Raw genomic sequence first — 24,552 nt, forward strand, 5'->3', positions numbered from 1 at the left:
GCCTTTAGAATAATGCAACACATATCCAACTTGATGAGCGGGAAACTAACGATGCCAGTCAGCCTGCACTGCCGGCCCATTGAATCTACACCTATACTATAACAAAGCTCATTTCACACAGCCTATACACAAGATTAAATTGGCAATAATCTGATGAGTGACAATATTAGGCCTGTCAGTTATCAAATTGTACATGAAGAGGTGGGCACATGTTAGATTCTACAAATGCATCGAAAGGAGCATCAATTTATCAGGTAAAATATTTCTATATAGTATCAGAAAGAGCATATTTTGCAGTTTCTATGACATTTACCTTTATCAAATAACTCTCATAATTCAAGCAGCGCTGTCAGTAACTGGAGGCGTGGGATGGTTTATTTAATATATAACCTACCTTGTCCAACAACAGGACACTCCCTAAATCTGTCCCTCTGTCGGCTGTCTCTCCCTCCACATGCCCACTCTATCCTCTTCTCCCCCGGGGTGATAAACAACTTTCCCTCTGCTTGAGGTCCGTTTAATCTCTGTCCCTGACTCTCTGGGTCTCCGTCTCTGATTGGAGGTAGACTCCAGCTCTGAGCCTCCTGCTGCGAGTGCAGGGCATGGGGCCTGACAGTATTAGATAGCACTGTTTTTAGACTCAGTGGGAACCCAGACAAGTAGGCTCAAGAGAGCACTCAGACTCCCACCAAAACCCATGTAATCTGGGTCAACTCACCTCACCGCAGAAGAACATACTATCCTATCTCTTCAACCCTTTATACTCGTGGGAATTGGCCTATATGGATAGAGCTAAATTGAAATGTTTCTTACAGAAGAAATATGAACAGCATATGCATAACCATGGTAGCAATTGAAAGGGAACAGTTTTGAGATAATGGAAAAATTATAAAACCAAAAAAGGTGAGTACACAACAGTTCAGCAGACACAAGACTGAATCCAAACATTACACTGTTGATTTTATTGGCATTTTACATTTACTGTACTTTTTGCCGCATTTGTAGATAACGATGTCTGAAAATACTCTGGATAGTTTCAGAAACATAAGACTATTCCTGAAGAATGTTGAGAACAACCCTGTGTATGACGCCAGGTCATCTTGTAACTGTACATCAAACATAGTGATCTTAAATGTTTACACTGTATATGACATGAGTTTTATGATTTGGAAATATGAAGTGCACATTGGGACACGGGAAGTATTTACTATAATCCTCAACATCTCATCTTTCAAAATACATAGAGTCATCTTCATTTTCAGCATTTCCCATTTGCAAAAGTTGCTCAATTACCGGGAGGGATGGGGGCAAATTCTTGTCGTGCGGTGCTCAAGTTCAGAACGACTGTCAGTCAAAACCCATACAGTGCTGTGAAGTGCAGAGCCTGAACTCTGATGTCATGTATAGCATGTTACTGTACTGCCACTACGTTCCAATTTAGGGGCTTATTAGTACCCAAATGTTCCATTTTCAACCCGTATGTGGGTACGAGGGTAAAGGGCGCTGCTTCATTCTCCTCAGGAAATAGCAGAGCAGATCATAATGGAGAATGGATTCATTAAAATGTCAGTAAAAGAAAGAGACGTCTTTAAAAGAAACCCTGAGCAGGCCTTGCTTGCCGTGTCTTAGTTGATAGACAGAAGGTGAAAAATGTAGCAGTTCAATCCACAACGGCTCGTTGTTTAACGCCATGCCAGGCCTAGCTCGACAATGTGCTTGAATTACACCATCTTTTTTTCATTTCCTGAACCATCTACACTGTATGTGTGAGTGTGAAACAGATTGGTAGGGAGAGATGGTGAGATTCAGAAAAATAGGGACAGACTTAATAGATTCTTTAAGAGTGATATGGTTGCACACTAAATCAAGTTAACAATGGAATGTTCCTAGAGAGTAGTTGTGCCAAGCAGAGATTCAGTAAATAACTATAACAGTGTAATATTCCATAAAGTAAATACTTTGGGCTGTACATATATTTGAAACAGCAGATGGTTCATCAAGAAAGGCTAATCTGTGACGCCCTCAAAGCTTTTCACTAACACTGTATGACAGTTAGCAGTTGGTTTAACACAACACTGACCATTTAAACACACATACCAGACTAGTGTGTGGTTACATTGACAGTCGCTTTGCTTCAATTATGTTCTCCAACATCTCGTAATGACTAACAGATATTTTTCTTGATTAAGCAACGATACATGACAAGTAGCATCAACAAACACGTCAAGGATGTGTAATGCTCTCCTTCACGAGACAGAGAGAGAATAGTTCTACTCTACATTGACAGTGAAGGGAGAACGTTGATTCCTGCTTCAGGCCTCCTCATACAGAAGAGACATGAGCGGAGCGAGGAGGTATTTTGAGGGAGGTGCCCGCAGCATGGCCTCACTCCCACGCCACGTGTGTGTGTTCCTCCACTGCTTCCTCGATGTGGCAGTTCTGGCAATTTCTCTGTCTCTTTTTAAAGAAAGAGGAAGTTTTGATTCAGACAGAAAGGTACAACTTGAAAGCGAAACATCTCACAGAAGAACGAGAGAAAGGCAAAATCAGCATAACACAGACTATGTACCAAGCCTTTCTAACAATGTTTTTCTATTTGGACACATTTGCATCAGAAAGGTGCGCAGCGGCCACCAGTTCTACTTTGTTGGCAAGTGAAAGGGAGGCCATCTAAAACCCTCGTGAAGAGACGCTGACGAGGGTGGGAGCAGTAGAATTCTAAAGCGATCCATGTTGTCAGGATTAGCGATTGGAAGAGAGCATTTTACAATGGAGGCCAGGCTGCCACCGTGAAGCCTTGAATCATCACTGTCTGCCTGTCCAACCTCCCTGCCACCCTTTGTGCTGCGCCAAAGCATCCTGGGATACCACTTCAGCCTCTAATGACACTTTGTGACCCATCCACTGTCTAGACAGGGTACAGCCTAATGGGATGTAAAAGCAGGTGCACGTCTCTTTAAGATGTACTGTAAATGGTAGAGCATGTTTTCTGTGTGAATGGTACAGTCGTTTATTTCTGTAAAGAAACATCTGCAAGGTGATGTACAGTATTCCAACTAGCTCAGATATCACCCAACATTTGCCAGTCAGAAGAGGGAGAATGACCTGCAGTAAATTGATGACAACCCTTTGTGTTCTTCTGCATAAATAAAATCTGCAAAGGACATTACAAAGCAAAATAAACAATACAGTAACATCTATTGGCACTAACCAGGGAGAGATAAGAACGTTTTCAAAAGGAAAAGTGAGTTTGAGTAACCGAGCACTTTAGACAGAAGTCTGACTGCAGTACAGAGAGGAAGACAAAGAGCTTTTATGGCGTCTTTGTTATATACTACTCTGCACGAAGAGTTTCCTGCCATGAATTTCAGCATATACAGTATAGGTCAACAGTATAATGTACCTGATTAAAGTGCTGGTGAAGAATGGAAAATCAAGTTAACACACAGCTCACAAGAGCCTGGCTATAAAAAGTTGCCATTTCAAGAGAACACACTCAATCCCCTCATACTGTATATAATTTATATGATAGTAAATGAGACGTCTGCAGAGCTGGACATCTATAGATACAGCCTGCTGAAGGGACTGATGTTGGAACATGAAGTCACCGTTGAAATGTTGAACAAACTTTGTTCAAATTACAGTATGGCTATTTTAATAGGAACAGCCACACACACGCATGCACACACGCAGTGTCTGAAGCCAACTTTAGAATAGATGATCCAGGAAATAAACCAGGAATGTACCTCCATGTATCACCATAATGCTGGACTGTCATAAAAAACTCACTCGTATCATATTAGGAAAATATACTTATCTTGTTCCATCAGTTAAACGCCATATTTGGAAGGCTCCAGTCCAATAAAATGATGATTCTTTTACAAAAAAGCCTACACCCAAACTGTTCAGCCCAAACCACATGTATGTCAGCATTATGTGTGATTTATCCTAAAGTGTACAGCTGTGGGTTAGCAGCACTAGCTGCCTCGGTCCCATAAATGATTTTACTTCATGGATCATTTCTTACAATCACCAGTCCTCCCTGACTTTTTTATTTGACATAATACACAGATGAAATCATAGAAACAACTGTGGTTCAGACTCTGGGCTTTTTTGGTAAGGAAATCAATCACAGTAGAATGAGCTGGAGGACAGTGGAGCGTGGAGCTGGCCAAGCTGGTCCCTGCCGAGCCCAGAGAGAGCACTCCGAGTGGGCAGTGATTAACGTGCAGCAGTCAGGAAACATTTCAGAGGGGCACCAGGAGGAACAACGGGCCATTACAGCACACACAAGGGTCTGTTAATCAACCTATTAGCGTTTAATTGAGGGTAGTTAATTAGGGAGACAGTGGGCAGTCCACAGGGGGAGGAGGGGTTGGGGTCGGGGGCTGACAGGGAGAGCAGCTCATGCAGGGCAACCTCAGCCTATTGTTACTGAGCCATTTACACAAGCCCAGAGATTGATTGCCAGGAAAATTAGCCTTAATTACACCTTTCTATTTCTGTCCCAAAAACCTTTTAGGGCCCTAAAATGAACAGAGGGAATGAGTTCTATGTATAAAGAGAGACTGTTGTCAGAGCAAAAGCAAACACATTTATAGTAGGTCAAACATTGAGTCTCCATGAAAATCATCAACTGCCGGCTCTGCTTTGAGGAAGGGATGCTGTTCAGACGGAGTGGAAAATACTATATTTTTGTGTGTGGCATTGGCATTCAGTGGTGGTGCAGACGAAGAGAATCAGCCGGCCCCACGAGGTAACAGTTCACCTCATACTGTCTTAGGGTTGTACATGTAATCCCTCCACAGCTTCAAAAACCTATTTTGCTCTCTTTTTCATACGAAGAAGGAAAAACAAGATGTGCCTTGTGCCTGTTCCATTCGGGGGGTCTTACTGTGCGCCCTGCACAGCGTAGCGGCCACTACCAGAAGCTGATTATGGCCTCTTTAAAAGTTAGATTTGATTTAATGTCCTGCCTTAGATGAGCCAAAGAGGCTTGGAATGTGCCTCCCTGGGCTGCATGGGGCTGAGACTGGCCTGCCTGCACAGGGAGCGAGCGACTAAGAGAGAAACAGAGAGTGAGAGAGAGAGCAAGAGACCGAGAGAGAGAGGAGCCGGCCGACTGCACGGGGGCCTGAATCCAATAAAGGCCCTGACAAAGGCCTGCTTCTTGTCTCGGGATGCCAAACATCATGTGATCCCCCTTAGGGAAATAACTGCCATTTCTGTACCTCATAGCCTCCGGGTCAGAAATAACGCCTGGGAACTTGTGACACATGTCCTATCCAAGATGCCATGTGCTGTGACAACTTATTAGTGACAGTCAGGATGGACCGCCCACGCCATGCTGTCGGACCTGGCATTCTGTCCCTCTAAGGGGAAAAAAAATGAATAAAGAATTATTTAACCTTTATTTAGCAGGAGAGTACATCTCATTCTAGTCAATGAATACTGAATCAAAACATTTAAGCTGAAATACAAGTGACAAAAATCCCTAAATCCTTTTAACCCAAGTTTGAAAGGTTCACTCTTTTTTGAAATACAGTTTCAGTAACTTACAAAATCCCTGAGCCGACTCAGTGCAAAATCTGTCAATGTGCCTTTGAGCAAGGCACTCAACACTAATTTCTCCTGTAAATCGATCTGGATAAGTGTCTGCTAAATGACCAATGTAAAATGTAAGCGGGAGAAATGCTAACAACAGGAATTCAGAAAGAATTAGGCCTCATCAACATGCACGCTTTGTTTCTTCCACAACTCACTAAACAATTCTACCAGCCACCATTCACAACTCCTGGCCAGGCATGCAGGCTGCCATTTAGCACCGGGAAGGTCTGGCTGGTGAGTTGCCACTAAAATAGCTCTGGGGAGTTATGGGGTGTTAAGTGGTGCACCGTGAGTAGCCTTACAGCAAAGCGGTCAGATGGAGATAAGGAAGGACTGCTCTGGCGTGACCCACAAAATTCCAGACCTTGAATGAAGGTGTCACCTCCCCCCCTAACAGGAATAGCATTCTGTTTTCTAGTCACCCATCCTTCAAACAATCCTGATATGGGATTTTAAGGGGGTACAAAATGGCAGTTAGTAGATAGCCAAAGTAAAATGGTACCTTGATGTCTTGGCAATTGTCAGCCGTAGCAGTTAACAAACATATTTTGACAGTCTTGTGATAAACATTTCAAAGCTAATAAAAATAAGGGGACGGGTGAGGGTAAGTCAAAATAGTGTATCATAGCATATCAGACAACATAGCAGATACCTTTTTCAACCAGTCCTCCCCAGTCCCCATGCACTTCCAAGCAAGTTAGAAAAACAAGTAATTGCAAGTGAATTCATATTATGTCATATGTTATGCTAGCTATGTTTATGTTGTGTAGAAACAAATTACAGGCTTTTACATTATATTCAGGGTGGCTAGTCGAGAGAGAGAGACAGAGAGAGACCAAGCAAGTAAAAACAATGACAACACTAAAGTGGACTCTATTATTCTGACATTAAACAGGCTTTAGCATGATTCCACAGCCCTGTGTGAGTTCTTGACTACAGCTTACATTGCTGCCACAATTAAAGTTGGACACATATCTGCTGGCAATGACATGGCCTCCCAAGACTACAACTGGTTTCTCCTCAATGTCAGTTTATTTTAAAGTAGTTGTTGTTGTTCAACCTCCATGACCTGAGAGTGTTTGCAGAGGATTTACAAGGTGACATTTACAACTGAAGCGTCATCGTTCTCCTCCCCTTCTTGCACTCCACAAAAACAACAAACTCCATTCCCTGAGAGATCAGGAACAGTCATTTTGGGATTGTGACATTGATTTAGTCCTGCAGACAATGGTGCTAAGATTCAGCATAACATTTGAGGCATGAGTAAACACCCGGAGATATTTCTTGGAGACAAAAACAGCAAAGCACACATTTCCTTTTATAAGCACTAACAATGTGTGGTGTGTCAATGTGAAGATCTAGCCCTGAGAGACTAGGGCTACATGAAATGTGCAGGCAGATGGCTAGGCAACTGTAAAATAAAAAAGAAAGAGGAAAACCTCAAGAGTTAAACATGTTTGAATACAATTTCTTACATCTACTACAGCATCTCACTTTAAGGCAAATGTGAAAACATTGACTAAACTAAGTCCCCCTGTCGAGATAAGGTCCACAACACAGAGCTCTCTTTGCCTATACCGAGCCACATGAGTTTAATTTAAATGAACCTATTTATTAAATCTTCTCAGGCAAACACATCCACTCCGAACCAGATATCCAGCTTGCGGAGAGAGCGAGCGAAAGCAAACACAGATCCAGGTTGAGAGAAAATGTGTGTGCTGAACAAGGAGGCATTCATGAGCTGATTCATCCCAGGCTGAAGTATTAGCAGCGCTGCAGAGGAGGGACATCTGCCATCACACTCCCCCACGAAGAAGCTGTTACCGAGGAACAAGCCAGGACCATTTACATTTTAGTCATTTAGCAGACGCTCTTATCCAGAGCGACTTGCAGAAGCGACTAGGGTTAAGTGCCTTGCTCAAGGGCACATTGACCGATTTTTCAATTAGCGACTCAAAACAGTGACCTTTCGGTTACTGGCCAACGCTCTTAACCACTAGGCTACCTGCCGCCCTATCCATGTATACTTCCTGGAACGACAACCTTCACAGGGGGAAGATGGAACACCACACCATGTGCTTTCCTATGAAAGAATTGACTCCAGTACTTTTGCCTCCTCAGTTGAACTTGTTATTCTGTCTTAGTTCCACATGTTATGTAAATGGCTCCAAATAGGCCAGCTGATCCCCGCAGCAAGGCAAGGCACTGGGACTTTTTTATGATGCATGAATGGTGATCCACATTATCTGCTTTTAGATTATTTACTTTCATATGGTGTTCATTAAAAAAAGGGCTTTAATTTCCAAAGGCAATGGAAATGGTAGGAGGGTGTTGTTGGTGGTGATGAGTAAGCACTAAAGTTGTTGGATCTCACATCTCTCTTGTGCAGGCCCAACTGTAAAGGGGATAGGGACAATGAAATCAGAATGGTAAAAGCATGATGAGTGACACCCTGATGGCTGTCATGTCAGCCAGGTCAGCCAGTCCTTTATTGAGAATCTGAGCACAAAATCAAGCCAAAACTATCACATTACAACCAGAACGCTACATACCATGTGGATTTGGAGGAATACAGTCCTGACTTAAACTAGATCTTCAACTTACACATAGCCTACATACCAATATGCCAGGAAATTAATAAATGTAACATGGCAAGTCAGTTAAGAACAAATTCTTATTTACAATGACAGCCTACTGGGGAACAGTGGGTTAATTGCCTTGTTCAGGTGCAGAAAGACTGATTTTTACCTTGTCAGCTCAACGCTCTAACCACTAGGCTACCTGCCACCCCCCCATAAATGTGCCACATCCACAAACAACCATTCAAAATGAATCACGTTGCATCCAACCTTAAAGTAGAGAAAAGTAGCACTAAAGAAAGAAAAGCACTGCCAGAAGAGTTGTGGGAGAGACGAGGCAGTACTGGGAGGGTTCCGGTGGCACAGGTTTAAAAATGCATGCTCCAGCTGTGCACAGGGCCCTACATAGCGAGCGGAGCAGGATGAGGCTACAGGCTGTTGGTTTAGCCACACAGGGTTGGGAGTACAATACACGGAACTGCCGGTGGGTTCTTGCTATTCATTTCCCCACTCAGTTCATCACTTGGTCCCACTGAGACCTCCATCACCCCAGGTAGGAAACAAAACGGAACTATTGAGCCTTATAAAATATGAAAGGGTACTTTTTTCTGCTAGCTGTAACAAAGAGGATTGTTGAGATTGAGAAACTTAAACCGCCTCTGATATCAGATTCCCTATCAAATGAAAAGCACCCAGGGGTACAGAAACCATGCACCGTCAGTGTACACAATGAGTATTATTAATTGGATCGGTTTGGTTTCTCGTCCTGAGGTTCTACATGTCCTAATGCTCTACCCACTCCCCATTAGGTCGAAGACAATACAGACAAAAACACCAAATGTGGGTCCAATATCGTCCTTAAGCTAAATCTGCTTTCTTTTAATTGATAAAAGATGGATGGCTATTAACTGAGAATAGCAGGATCCTATAGAGGTGTTCTCAGATGGCTCAGTACACTGATTCCACCTGGTAACACACACACAACCCTTCTCCCAGTAAGTCACCCTACAATACACACACACACCGTCTCCCAGTAAGTCACCCTACAACACACACACACACCTTCTCCCAGTAAGTCACACTGACAGCCACACAGCACATGAACGAATCTCTCCTTACAGAACAGGCAACAAGGCCACTTGGAGGCCCCATTGGTCTTTAGTCACTAGGCGCCAAGTGACCTGCTGTCGGTGTTGGTGGCTTAAATCTGTCTATTGTCAAGGGATCTTATGATAGATCTTAACGAACAGTGGGATTTCAGCCACTTGTTACTGCTGCTTGAAGTGGTTACTGTTGAGGGATAGGTCGTTGTACAGTATCTGTATCTCTGGTGCTAGCATTAAAACGTATGCATGTCAATACCAAGGATCAAGATATGGTTAGAGGGATCATAGGAACTACAAATCTGAGCATGCAGCTTACATTTTTGTGCAAATCTCCCATCTATCAAGCATCAATGCTCACTTAATGCGAAAGTGTGATGCTTGCTCAGAACTCAAGGATTTATCTTAGAGTAAGTGGAAGAACTACAGGACAGATACACTACTATTATCAATCTACTATTATCAATCTAGTCTTGATGCACACTTTTTTTAAAACATATATTTCAATGGATAAACACAAACATCAAATCAAGTTTATTTTATATAGCCCTTCGTACATCAGCTAATATCTCGAAGTGCTGTACAGAAACCCAGCCTAAAACCCCAAACAGCAAGCAATGCAGGTGTAGAAGCACGGTGGCTAGGAAAAACTCCCTAGAAAGGCCAAAACCTAGGAAGAAACCTAGAGAGGAACCAGGCTATGAGGGGTGGCCAGTCCTCTTCTGGCTGTGCCGGGTGGAGATTATAACAGAACATGGCCAAGATGTTCAAATGTTCATAAATGACCAGCATAGTCATTGCTCTGAGAATATGTAGCTGACGTCTGACAATGACGGCTGTAGGGAAACATTTGTCATCTTGCGGCTTACATGTATTGATCCCATTTTTACTAATGCTGTAGAAATTTGCTTGAAAGCAGTATCCAGATCCATTGGATGTAGTGATCACAAAATAGTAGCCATATCTTGGAAAACCAAAGTTCCAAAGGCCGGGCCTAATATAGTGTATAAGAAGTTTTGTAGTGATTTCAATGTTAAAAGAATATCTGTTGGTCCGTGGTGTGTAATGAGAAGCAAACAGACACTGCACTTGACACATTTATGAAATTGCTTATTCCAATTGCTAATAAGCATGCACCCATTAAGAAAATGATTGTAAAAACTTAAATCCCCGTGGATTGACGAGGAATTTAAAAATGTTATGGTTGAGAGGGATGAGGCAAAATAAATGGCAAATAAGTCTGGCTGCATAACCGATTGGCAAACTTATTGAAAATTGAGACATCATGTGACTAAACTGAATAAAAAGAAGAAGAAGAAACTACACCATGAAACAAAGATAAATGAAATAAAGAATGATAGTAAGCTTTGGAGCACCTTAAATTAAATTCTTGGAAAAAGGCAAACTCAGCCCCATCATTCATTGAATCAGATGGCTCATTCATCACAAAACCAACTGATATTGCCAACTACTTTAATGACTTTTTCATTGGCAAGATTAGCAACTTAGGGATGACATGCCAGCAACAAACGCTGACACTACACATCCAAGTATATCTGACCAAATTATGAAAGACAAGCATTGTAATTTTAAATTCCGTAAAGTTAGTGTGGAAGAGGTGAAAAAATAATTGTTGTCTATCAACAATGACAAGCCACCGGGGTCTGACAACTTGGATGGGAAATTACTGAGGATAATAGGAGTGGCAATATCATCTGCTATGTGCCATATTTTCCATTTAAGCCTACTAGAGAGCGTGTGCCCTCAGACCTGGAGGGAAGCTAAAGTCATTCCGCTACCTAAGAATAGTAAAGCCCCCTTTACTGGCTCAAATAGCACACCAATCAGCCTTACCAACCCTTAGTAAACTTTTGGAAAAAATTGCATTTGACCAGATACAATGCTATTTTACAGTAAACTAATTGACAAACTTGCAGCATACTTATAGAGAAGGACATTCAACACGCACAGCACTTACACAAATGACTGATGATTGGCTGAGAGAAATTGATGATAAAAAGATTGTGCAGGCTGTTTTGTCAGACTTCAGTGCAGCTTTTGACATTATTGATCATAGTCTGCTGCTGTCAAAACGTATGTGTTATGGCTTTACACCCCCTGCTATATTGTGGATAAAGAGTTACCTGTCTAACAGAACACAGAGGGTGTTCTTTAATGGAAGCCTCTCCAACATAATCCAGGTAGAATCAGGAATTCCCCAAGGCAGCTGTCTTGGCCCATTACTCTTTCAATCTTTACAAATGAATTGCCACTGGCTTTGAGGAAAGCCAGAGTATCTATGTATGTGGATGACTCAACACAATACATGTCAGCGACTGAAATGACTGCAACACATAACAAAGAGTTGCAGTTAGTTTCAGAGTGGGTGGCAAGGAAGTTCGTCCTAAATATTTCTAAAACTAAAAGCATTGAATTTGGGACACATCATTCACTAAACCTCAACTAAATCTTATAATAAATAATGTGGAAATTGAGTTGACTAAACTGCTTGGAGTTACCCTGGATTGTAAACTGTCCTGGTCAAAACATATTGCTACAACAGTAGCTAAGATGGGAAGAAGTATGTCCATGATAAGGCGCTGCTCTACTTTGACAGCACTGTCAACAAGGCAGGTCCTACAGGCCTTAGTTTTGTCGCACCTGGACTACTGTTCAGTCGTGGTCAGGTGCCACAAAAAAGGACTTAGGAAAATGGCAATTGGTTCAGAACAGGGCAGCACAGCTGGCCCTTGGATGTACACAGAGAGTTAATATTAATAATATGCATGTCAATCTCTCCTGGCTCAAAGTGGAGGAGAGATTGACTTCATCACTACTTCTGATAATACCTTATGAGAGGTATTGCCATGTTGAATGCACCGAGCTGTCTGAACTACTAGCGCACAACTCAGATACCCATGCATACCCCACAAGACATTTCACAAGAGGTCTCTTTACAGTCCCCAAGTCCAGAACAGACTATGGAAGGCGCAGAGTGCTACATAGAGCCATGACTACATGGAACTCTATTTCACATCAAGTAACTCATGCAAGCAGTAAAATTAGATTTAATAAACACCTTATGGAACAGCGGGGACTGTGAAGCAACACAAACATAGGAACAGACACATGCATACACACACGATAACATACACACTATACACACACGTACTCATGGATTTTGTACTGTGAATATGAGGTAGTGGTGGAGTAGCAGCCTGAGGGCACACAGTCTGTGAATGTAATGTAATGTTTTTAAAATTGTATAAACTGCCTTAATTTTGCTGGACCCCAGGAAGAGTAGCTACTGCCTTGGCAGCAGTTAATGGGGATCGATAATAAATAAATACAGTAATGCACAGTTAAACTTAACATCTGAGTTCCATGCATCCTTTATGACAACCTCTGGTTCACACTAGAACTATAAAATAAACCTTTGTGATGTTGGTTTTCTGTACACCCTTAAAAGTGACCCGCGGGAGCACATGACCTTAACACAGTGAGATTTTGTATGAAGGCGAGAGGATGCTGCTCCACAGCAGGTCTGTCAGAAGGAATTCGTCAACTTGTCAGTAAACGAGTGCCTCTTTTGAGCAGCTATAGCAAACATAGAGAGACAGCCTGGGCTCAGGTTGGTCTAACTCTATTTACAGTGCTGTCTCACTAAAAGTCTTAATGATTACCATAAGAGACATTTGCTGCATGTAACTTCTGCAAATATAGTCAAAGTTGTTTAGCAATGTTCATCTGTTACTGTTGTGTCTGTATTTCAACAAAACATTCCTGGTTTTGATCGTCTTTCACCATCAGACTCTCTGTTGCTTTATTTCTTAGCATGGAGAAAATGGACACATGCTAAGTGCCGTGCTAAATGCCCCAGAAGCCACCTCACCTCCTGGTTCTTGGTCTTCACACGAAACGGTACAGAAGGTCAATCACATACCTCCATTAATCTGTCGTGGATCTGAAGGCCTCCCTCCTTGTCTGTTGGTCCCTTCTCAACGATCTTGGATACAAAAATGCCTTCATTCAAAGTGCCATTATGGTCGTCCTGTGGGGAAAAAACTGCCATGTTAATGACCCATTTTCTGATCATCTGATCACATTGATGAAATTGATTAGGAAATAGTTGTAACTATTGAAGATGATTACATAAAAATATTTAATTAGAATACATGGTAATTTACTTTAAGATATTCATCAAAAATAATATCTAAAAAATATTAAACAAATCTCTTGCAAAATCTGCCTAACCTACTTTCAAAAGTCGTGAGGACATTATGCAGACAATTCAAAATGGTTTTCCCATTACCCATTCCCACCAATCAGGGTCAGAGACACCCTGCCGGTCTTTACATGTGAACGCAACTGCAGTCATCAACGCAGCCTTGTTAACCCAGCGATTAACCGCAGGGCTCAACAGCCTGCAGTGACTGGCAAGTGGTTGCAGGTGCACATTACACAGGGCTTAATGTTGGGCTCCACAGAGCCCCAGTGCCAAATTGGCCTGCCAGTTGACATGTTTCCTAGGGCTGGATAATACAACTGTGACCCAGCCCGTTAGAGGGGCTAAATGTTGAATGGATGTGTTGGAAGGATATGAGTTACTCTGCGTCCATCAGTGAGGCTGTGACCCCTGTGTTGTAAAAGCTACGATTGGCTTAACAAAGCACTGCCAACATCCCTCTCAGCTCTCTCCTAAAACCACATCAAACCAACCCTGCGCCTCTGCCAAGTCGTGCGACAGTGTGCTAAATTTATATGGAATACTTAAAGAAACCTCAGAAGTCAAGGTGTGAATGCTGCAATTCATTATTTCAGGTCTGCTTCCTTTTTTTCCGAACTCATCACAGCACATTGTTAACTGTGAAAAAAACACATTTTCCCCAAAAATGGCCCGGATTGCCAAGGGAATGTCACAGCAGGAGAGTGAGAGGCCTGATGCTTTGCCATGCATCCCCCTGCCCTGGGGCCACAGTGTGGACAAACTCAGTACTTAGACCCTACATTGTCTATGAAGGCCAGCCTTTAATCATACTCAGCCTGGTGTCCAACCCAACTCTATCTCTGAATCGCATCAATACTAGTCAAGGGTGAAAACGCCATTAATCAATAGTTTATTGTAGAGGATTTGGTGACCTCTTTATGAAGTTATTCTAGCCTTAAAGACAATTCGAGCAAAAGTTGAGTGCATGGGACCCCCTTTTGTAGTACCGGTGGCTGGTGGCACCTTAATTGGGGAGGACGGGCTCATAGTAATGGCTGGAACGGAGTAAATTGAATGGTATCAAACACATGGTTTCTGTGTTTTAATACCATTCCATTTACACCATTCCAGATATTATTACAAGCCGTCCTCCCCTCACCTGCCTACTGTGTTTTGTAGGCCCGCAGATCAGTTCCCCAGATGTAAAAATAACAAAGCTCTTTTCATTTGATAGCAAAGTGCATATTTCAATGTACATAATGAGCAATAACTTAAACATTTTCTCTTCACTGTCAAAACTCTCTTTGGGTTGATGCATGGTTCTGTCAAGTGAACCGGAAAGACCATGGAATCCAGCAAAAATGCTTTCGGTGTTTGGTCCTTTTTATAGTTTCCTGCTGTAAAACGTTTTACTGTAATAATCCATGTCGCCACAGCAAAGTGCGTCACTATAGCAATTTAAATGAACCACAGAACAACAGCCCTGAGTGGAACACTTTGGCACACATCCTTCCCAGTAAAAAATATACTGCGAACTGGGACCAGCTTACTCTGTACAGAGATTGAGATGCTCCAAGTATACGAGACCCAGTTCTAACTGATCTCTGAGCCCAAATTTAAAAAGTATCTGAGTAAGATTGCCAATCTTGGATCAGGTCCCCCCTTTCCATATAACTGTATTCATTATTATCTAGAAAGGCAAAACTGATCCTATATCAGTCCTTCTACTCTAAGAATCTTTGTGAATACATGCCCTAATCCCAGTTCAGCAGTGATATTGCTTCCCTCTCCTCTCGGGAGCCAATGGCATCATTAATGATTGTCGGCGAAGACAGTGAGACAGTAAACACAGAGGCCATAACAGGTTATCAGGTCAGGGCAGAGGACCCACTTCACACAACGTCTGTTTTTACCATGTCATCATAGTCGCCTCAATTAAAGAGGACAATAGTGTGGGCACAGTCATAAACCTTAATTTGATCATCATATGAAGTAATTATAGTTTTATCGGAAAAAACAAATCCGCTAAACCTAACCATTAAACAAACACAATGCGATCTATCCACATAGGCTCAAGAGAGATACTTTTTTATTTTCCCTTTTTTAAAACTAGGCAAGTCAGTTAAGAACAAATTCTTATTTACAATGACGGCCTACCCCGGACGATGCTGGGCCAATTGGGAGTCCCATAGGGCGGTGCACAATCACAGCCAGGTGTGATACAGCCTGGATTCGAACCAGGGACTGTAGTGACACCTCTTGCACTGAGATGCAGTGCCTTAGACTGCTGCTCCACTCGGGAGCCCAAAAAATACTTGCACTGTGTGTGCAAGCTATGTCGGTATAGGGGTAAAACACAAAACTATAGTTAATCGTAGTTCAAGTATTTGCCTCCATTCCTGATTTCCCATATGACACTTGGCTGACCATCAATGAGATAAAACAGTAACCCAGAGATGCCACTTGTAACCTACCGCACATGGTCGTCCTCCCACGATGTTGAAGCCCAGAGAACCTCCCTCCCGATGAAGGATGGCTGTGACGTTTTTTGTCTCCCCGCCCTGTGGACAGACAGACAGAAAGAGTACAGGAAGTCATTAACAACCCAAATTACAAATATCACTGAATAAAATAAATTGAACAAATCATAAAAAATACTAAAATAAAACTCCCTGCAGACAGACATACAGACAGGTAGACAAAGAGCAGGTGCTTATTTTCACTTAAAACAACACAAAAATAACTTGGAATGACGCAGTAGAAAGTATCAAATCTATGACATTAACCTAGAAGTCAATTGAGTATTTGAGGTATGATAGAAATAGCCTCAGGTAAAAGTGCAGAACCGCAAGCTACTCCATACACCGTAAATGGATATGTAAAGGTATCAGCGTAACCAACATGGCTGGTAGCAGGTGGGGGGGAGGTCCATCTGTTCTCACCTCTTAGTACTTCACTGGTGTGGACCTATATCATGATTCTCTGTGGCTTAGCTAGCTCTCTGGGAAAGAGCTGTCAAGTGACTGGTTCAAGCAAGGGTTACGGCTTTTTCCTTCGCTCTCTCCTTCTCTTGCTCCAAAAGCCATTTGCTATGTGTATTAATACACCAGTAGACCTCTCTGTCAATGGAGGGATGACAAGTGGAACGCTGAGAAACCAGTGCAGTCAGCTCTCTTCATCTGCTTCTTAAGGGGACAGTCAGAGGGTGGGACTGGTGCTGGGACCATCATGTCAGTGGTCATCCCAGTATGGAGAATGCCATAGCATACAGGGACTAAATATAAAAGCAGGTATTAACGGTATGTACAGTGTCATGACTGAGTCCGGCTACCATATAGGCTACAGGATAAGGTGCCGAGTACTAGCCTATACTGTAGGTCTGCCATGGAAGAATGTGCACTGCTGCTGGAACAAGTTGTGAAGGCGCATGTGTACTGAGTTCTATGTTTCAAAACAACTATTGGCTATTTCCTGAAAGGATAATGGCATATCTAAGAATATGAAAAATATAGAAAGACTGAAAGTAGAAGGGAAGGCAAGTTAGTCAATGCATTCAGTATTGTCCCTTCCTTTTATACTATATGTTGTAAGGATAGCCTACATCTGTAGGAACTGAGAAACAAGACAATGTGTACTGAGGACTGAATACTTCTAAAACCAGTGGGGTGAGCATGTCATGCCAGACAGACACTAATCCCACAGACAGACGCCAATCATCACAGACAATGTTGATCTTGCGTCGCATTCACCTAACCTATGTAGCCTTATTTATGACAGAATCCCGGAGAAAGACCACATCCCATATTCAGCCCAGTCAATCTTAGCCAGTTTCCTTATTCTGTTCAGTTCTGTACATTTGTATGTATTTAATTAACCTTTATTTAACTAGGCAAGTCAGTTAAGAACAAATTCTTATTTACAATGACGGCCTACCAAAAGGCAAAAGGCCTCCTGCGAAGACGGGGTCTGGGATTAAAAATAAAAATACAAGACAACACACACATCATGACAAGAGAGTCACCACAACTCTACATAAAGAGAGACCTAAGACAACAACATAGCATGGCCACAACACATGACAACACAGCATGGTAGCAACACAACAAGACAACATGGTAGCAGCACAAAACACGTAACAAACATTATTGGGCACAGACAACAGCACAAAGGGCAAGAAGGTAGAGACAACAACACATCACGTGAAGCAGCCACAACTGTCAGTATTAGTGTCCATGTCAGTCAGAAGCCAGGTGTATATCAGCACTGGAAAGCTGGCCTATGCCATGTTTTCCTGTACATTTTTCAATGTGGCTGAGATTCTGTGTTCCAAACCCAGCAGTCAAAGGAGGTTACCTGTCAACATTGATATTTCTCCTGTTATGGCAGTCGATTGGAGAGCAAATATGTCAGCCTGAATCTGATTTCAGAAGATCTGATAACACGTGACCTGAACTAGCCCAAGTAAAAACACAGACGCTGGTTTGCTGAGATTTGCAATGCAGCGACAGTCGACATGTCGCCCGACTCCAACAGTTAATTCCACTTGTGTCTTTCTGTTTGATACTGCCACAGATACTGCCACATGTGCACTGAGGTTACCTGCCAAGCAATCCTGTTCATACTGCTTGACTGAATCTGAAGAAAAAATCTGAAGAGAAAAAGCCTTTTAAACTAACCACATCATTAACATCATTATTTTTTTCTAGCTTCCTCTTTTTCTTTCATGGATAATTTGAGAAATAATTCCTTTGGAGATGTTTTCCAGGGATTAGAGCTTCAAGGAGGAGAAGAACTTTCTTTGTTCATCCACTTTAACGGAGTTTGTACAGTGCAGCCATTTCAAAGGCTTGAACAGACAGTACTAAATAAGAAACCTGAATCTATAAAGTGTTTTGAAAGTGTAATCTTAATCTCTTTCCTCCTCTGGTACCAGGCTGAAAAAACATGTTACTTGTCAAATCTGATAGTGTATCAAGTAATACTGTGGTAATGGGGTGCAGCACACATTTTAAATGAGTGCAAAAGCAAGGGGAGAAAACACAATAACACTAGGTCAAGGTCTAAACAAGTCCCACTACTAACATGTCTGTCCAACCTGGACTCAAGAGCAGACATAACATAGTACTTGTACATCTGGGACACTACAATTAGTATATGTTATGTTTCGTATGGTATTGTATGTATTAATTTGTGGATGTTCATCATTCATTTTGTATGATATGTTACGAATAAAATGTGTATATGTTTGTTGTGGCTAACGTTAGCTAGGTGCGGGTTAAGATGTTAGGGGTTAGGTTAAAGGGTTAAAGTTAGGGTTAGCTAACATGCTAAGTAGTTATAAAGTAGATAAAAAGTAGCTAAAAAGTATTAAGTACACTGCTCAAAAAAATAAAGGGAACACTTAAACAACACAATGTAACTCCAAGTCAATCACACTTCTGTGAAATCAAACTGTCCACTTAGGAAGCAACACTGATTGACAATACATTTCACATGCTGTTGTGCAAATGGGATAGACAAAAGGTGGAAATTATAGGCAATTAGCAAGACACCCCCCAAAACAAGAGTGATTCTGCAGGTGGTGACCACAGACCACTTCTCAGTTCCTATGCTTCCTGGCTGATGTTTTGGTCACTTTTGAATGCTGGCGGTGCTCTCACTCTAGTGGTAGCATGAGACGGAGTCTACAACCCACACAAGTGGCTCAGGTAGTGCAGTTCATCCACGATGGCACAGCAATGCGAACTGTGGCAAAAAGGTTTGCTGTGTCTGTCAGCGTAGTGTCCAGAGCATGGAGGCGCTACCAGGATTCTTACCAGAATCCCCCCAGAAGCGGCCCAATACAAATTTAAATAAATATATACAAAATTTCCGACTTAGTAATTTTAAATATGACTATTATACATTTTATACATACAAATTATACCCATCAACAAAAAAACATTTTGTGTTGGAGGTAATACCACACACCTGGTGACCGTGTCAGTGTGCATGCACCTGGCCCGCCACAGGAGTTGCTACAGCGTGATGGGATAAGGACATCCCAGCCAGCCAAACCCTCCCTAACCCAGACGACGCTGGGCCAATTGTGCGTCGCCTCATGGGTCTCCTGGGCGCTGCCGGCACGGGTCTCGAACCAGCATCTGTAACAACGCAGTTTGCACTGTGATGCAGTGTCTTAAGACCGCGGTGCCACTCGGGAGGCTCCATCCACTAAGTTTTTAATGCCTATCAATTGCCTAGCACAAAGTATCAAAATACAAAAATACTACACAGGACTCTTAAAGAATTTCATTTAAATGTTAATTGTATTTTTGATCACAGAAACAATGAGAACGTATGGGAAAATAAATAATGAAATGTTAATTATAAAAAAGAACCTGTGTCATCATCTGCCAGAGAGTAGCCCCAATTGGCCCGAGCCCCAAGTAATATATACATTTGGGCCAGATAACTCTCACCGGAATCGGCCCGAGCTCTATCCCCGCACTCTAGCCAAAGGTACTACTGCTGAAGGCGGCTCAGACTCGGGCCACATGACATCGGCAGACTCTGACTCTCAGCCGGGTGCCCCGACTCTCAGCCAGAATTGGCCCAGATCCACTGTGCCAGCTGGGTAGGCTCTCTTACCCGTATACATGGATGGACGCTTCTCCTTCTCTGTAACGGATGCCATGGTTGCCCTTAGTTTGAAGATGTAATCCGGAGACAGGTTTTTTATACAACAGCAGTGTGAACAGTGTGTTCTCTCTTTCAACTCCGTCTGCATATTTGCAATCAAACAGAATTTTCTCCATCTCCTTAGCTATCATACTCTAATTCCATTGATGTCAAAATTCGGTCCACCAGAAAGTGGACAGCAACAGTTATGCGGTTTTATTACGTGATATCCTTCAAAAAAGCAGCATTAGAAAGGATTACCTACACATACTGACCAGCTCATATTATAGACAGAAGCTACATGGCAGACCAATCCGAACTCATCTCTTGGAATGTCCAGCCCACTCATTATCTCAGCCAATCATGGCTAGCGGGAAGGTTGCTCATTTTTCCGGGGCTAATGTAACAATTGTACTCGTATTTACAGATGGCATAAAAGTTTGTTATGAATGCGCATTAAAGTTCACCTGTTCCAGAAGGCATTTCTGCCCAAAAATGCAATTTGATTAGAAAAGTGTACTTCAAATGGCTCTCATTTACATTACATTTACATTTAAGTCATGTAGCAGACGCTCTTATCCAGAGCGACTTACAAATTGGAAAGTTCATACATATTCATCCTGGTCCCCCCGTGGGAATTGAACCCTGGTCCCCCCATGGGAAATGAACCCACAACCCTGGCGTTGCAAGCGCCATGCTCTACCAACTGAGCCACACGGGACCAACTCTCCTGTGAAGTTGTGATGTGCGACATATGCCTAGTTTCTTGAAAAGAGTGACAAATGCTAAAGTTGTCCATGATGAGATTCGAACACGCAATCTTTGGGTTGCTAGACGTTCACGTTATACACCCACCCACCCTACTAAGTAACCTTCTCTTATGTAGCCATACCAAACATAACATATCATACTAATTTGAGTGTCCGGATTTACCCTTACTTTGTTACATCTAGTCTATGAGACCAGGCTGGTGTGTACGTTCCCTTATATTCAGAATGCTTGTAGGCTTGTAGTGTACCTTACCTGTTCTTCCACCATGTGTTGATATGGACTTATACAAGATCATAAACATTTCAACCTCTCCCTAGCTGACCAGAAGGGAGGCCTCTATCCTTTTATGTCCACTGTGTTGAGTCCAAGACTTGGCTATAGAACATGGCAAAAACTATGCACTGACTAGCATATAAACATATGCGATATACACTGAGTGTACAAAACATCAAGGACATATCTTTCAATGACATAGACTTACCAGGTGAATCGAGGTGAAAGCTATGATCTCTTATTAATGTCACTTCTTAAATCCACTTCAATCAGTGTAGATGAAGGGCCTATTAAAAATTATTTTTTAAGACAATTGAGACATGGATTGTGTGTGTACAATTCAGAGGGGGAATGGGCAAGACAAAAAATGTAAGTGCCTTTGAATGGGGTATGGTAGTAGGTGCGAGGCACAACGGCACAATCCGTGTGGACGCCAGTAAATATTTGTCCCTCCCCCAGATTGCCGGTTGGCTGTAAATGCAGCAGATAGACATATTTAATTGTTTTAACCTTTATGTAACTAGGCAAGTCAGTTAAGAACTAATTCTTATTTACAATGACGCCCTACACCGGTCAACGCTGAGCCAATTGTGCGCCGCCATATGATACTCCCAATCACGGCCGGTTGTGGTACATCCTGGATTCGAACCAGGGTGCCTGTAGTGACGCCTCTAGGGCTGAAATGCAGTGCCTTAGACCACTTCGCCACTCGGAAGCTCCATCTAATCTATATAGCCTATGTATGGCAAACTGAGGAAAATAAACAAACTTTTGTCCATTCCTTGTCACCTACAAGTAGCCGCATTCGTCGTTAGAAATGAGATTAAACGCCATTTAGTAGTAGACTAGGCCTAATGCAACGGTGTTTGACCACAGGAGACTCAAAGTATATCTGGTCAATGATTTAACCTGGCAGACATCGTACCACTAAAGTTTTAAACTGGTTAATACAAACATATAATAAGTAACGGAAAATGCAAAAAAGTAGAGCAAATGTGAAAATAATGACAGTACGCGCGCTCTATGGATAAAAGGTAACATAGAACTATGGACAATCACAAACAAAGTAACTATTTGTAATAGCCACAAATTCCGTAGCATGCTTTTTGAAACGTTCTTACCTTGGACGGGGGAACAAGGGTCCTAGTCAGCGAATCGATCCTTGAACTGTATTCAGTGAATTTCTTCTGATACTTCAGCGCTGTCATTTGTAGCTCATTGTGCACCGCGGAGAGTTGAGCAAGAAGTGATTTCTCTCTTTTGCTTGATTTCAATGATTGCTTCTTGAACTCTTTGTCCAAGTTGACCACCTTCCCGTGCAATGCACTATTATGTGCTTTCATGGCTTTCAAACAGCAATGGGTGTCTAGTTTTTGCTCTTTGTGGATGAGCATCAAGCCACATCCACTGTCGCATATCCCGACCGGTCTGTAATCACAGGATTCGCGCATATGGGCATCCATGTCCTTCAGATTGAGCACTTCCTTGCATCCTTTATTCCTGCATTTGGCCGGTGAGTAATCGCACATCTCGGCATGCTCTGCTAGATGATGCAGCTTTACCACTTTTTCACAGCCTCTGGCATGGTTGTCACACTTTATGTCCAGCTTCAGAATCAGGTTTTTCAGAGGGAGAACGTGGTTCAGCTCTGTCGTGGAGATCCTTTGACATTTTACGGGGCAGCTACTTTTCTGGACAACCCAAGGCAGCACACAGCTTGCGCAGAAGACGTGACCACACGGAGTAGTGAGCGGGTCTTCTAGAACTTTATTACACAAGTTGCATTTCAAATCTGGGTCCACAGCCCCTTTAAACCGATCCAACTCAAATCCCATGTTTTTAAATAAATCCAAAACTCCGCCGGGATTCCCACAGGTCGAAGTAGGAGTAATGGGTGTTTTAATTTGTCATTGGAGGAGTATCCTGTAGACTGACTTCAAGCTCTCCTGATTGTCTAAACTAATTGACGGAGACTTCTTCGGGAAAAAAGTGGAGGAATTCTCTACCGTAACTGCCGTAAGAGCCGTGCAACAGACTGAAAAGCAATCATCAATTGGCCTAATTTACAAATCGAAAAATGATTTAAGCTTTTTAAATTGTAACTCAATCGAGGAAACGTTAATTAATGCAATTATTACATTGTAGTTACGAAGAAAAATAGGCTGCACGTAGGGGTGTCATGCACCCCAAAAAATCTAAGGGGACACAAAGTATGTGAGGATGGCTTGGGGGTGGTACATATGGGGGCTATGCCCCCAGTCTGTAAATGGGCAAATTTAGCATTTTTTCAAACACATGAAACAGCTTTTTCCTGCAATTTAGAGCCATAATCATTATACATAATGCTATGCTTCTCTGTAGAGGGATGATGCTCTGAGTGTGACTTCTCATTGTGTCAAACCATGTTAGTGTCTGCGATATTATTACACAAAGCTATGACTCTATGTCTTACCTAGCTAGTTGTGACTGACACTTCAGGGTACTGAGTGTACAAAATGTTAGGAACATCTGCTCTTACAGGGCGGCAAGTAGCCTATTGATTAAAAGTGTTGGGAAAGTAATTGAAAGGTTGCTGATTCGAATCCTCAAGCCGGAAAGGTGGAAAAATCACCCATTCTGCCCTTGAGCAAGACAGTTAAGCCCCAACAACAAATGCTCCCCTGGCGTGGAATTAATTCAAGGCAGCCCTCCGCACCTCTCTGATTCAGAGGGTTTGGGTTAAATATAGAAAACACATTTCAGTTGAATGCATTCAGTTGTCCAACTGACAAGGTATCCTCTCTCCATGACATAGACTGGCCAGGTGAATACAGGTGAAAGCTATGATCCCCTGTTGATGTCAATTGTTAAATCCACTTCAATCAGTGTAGATGAAGGGGAGGAGACAGGTGAAAGAAGGATAAAAATCTTGAGACAATTGAGACATGGATTGTGTATGTGTATCATTCAGAGGGTGAATGGGCAAGACAAAATATTTAAGTGCCTTTGAATGGGGTATGTTAGTAGGTCCCAGGCGCATTGGTTAGAGTGTGTCAAGAACTGCAATGTTGCTGTGTTTTTCATGCTCAACAGTTTCCCGTGTGTATCAAGAATGGTCCACCACACAAAGGACATCCAGAGAACTTGGCACAACTGTGGGAAGCATTGGAGTCAACATGAAAGCATCCCTGTAGGACGCTTTCGACACCTTGTAGAGTCCCTGCCCTGACAAATTGAGTCTGTTCTGAGGGCAAAAGGGGTTGCAACTCAGTATTAGGAAGGTGTTCCTAATGTTTTGTACACAGTGTGTAGACAAATGCTGTGTGCTGATAACCATGGTGTGCATGACATGTCACTAGGACTTTGGAGACAT

General features: G+C 42.4%; 1 protein-coding gene across 1 annotated transcript in view; it reads right to left on the reverse strand.

The window, feature by feature from the left end:
* Window positions 1-23,164, reverse strand: part of LOC129851134 (E3 ubiquitin-protein ligase PDZRN3-B-like) — a 131,396-nt gene extending 108,232 nt beyond the window's left edge. The window contains exons 1-3 of the mRNA XM_055917440.1: window positions 22,322-23,164; window positions 15,971-16,057; window positions 13,233-13,340 (exon numbers count right to left, since the gene is read on the reverse strand). Of these exons, the coding sequence (XP_055773415.1) occupies window positions 13,233-13,340; window positions 15,971-16,057; window positions 22,322-23,035 (909 nt within the window). The 5' untranslated portion in view covers window positions 23,036-23,164. The remainder of the gene's footprint in view (window positions 1-13,232; window positions 13,341-15,970; window positions 16,058-22,321) is intronic.
* Window positions 23,165-24,552: the final 1,388 nt, after the last annotated feature.

The sequence above is a fragment of the Salvelinus fontinalis genome, chromosome 3 (genome assembly GCF_029448725.1).
Source record: "Salvelinus fontinalis isolate EN_2023a chromosome 3, ASM2944872v1, whole genome shotgun sequence".
Lineage (NCBI taxonomy): Eukaryota > Metazoa > Chordata > Actinopteri > Salmoniformes > Salmonidae > Salvelinus > Salvelinus fontinalis.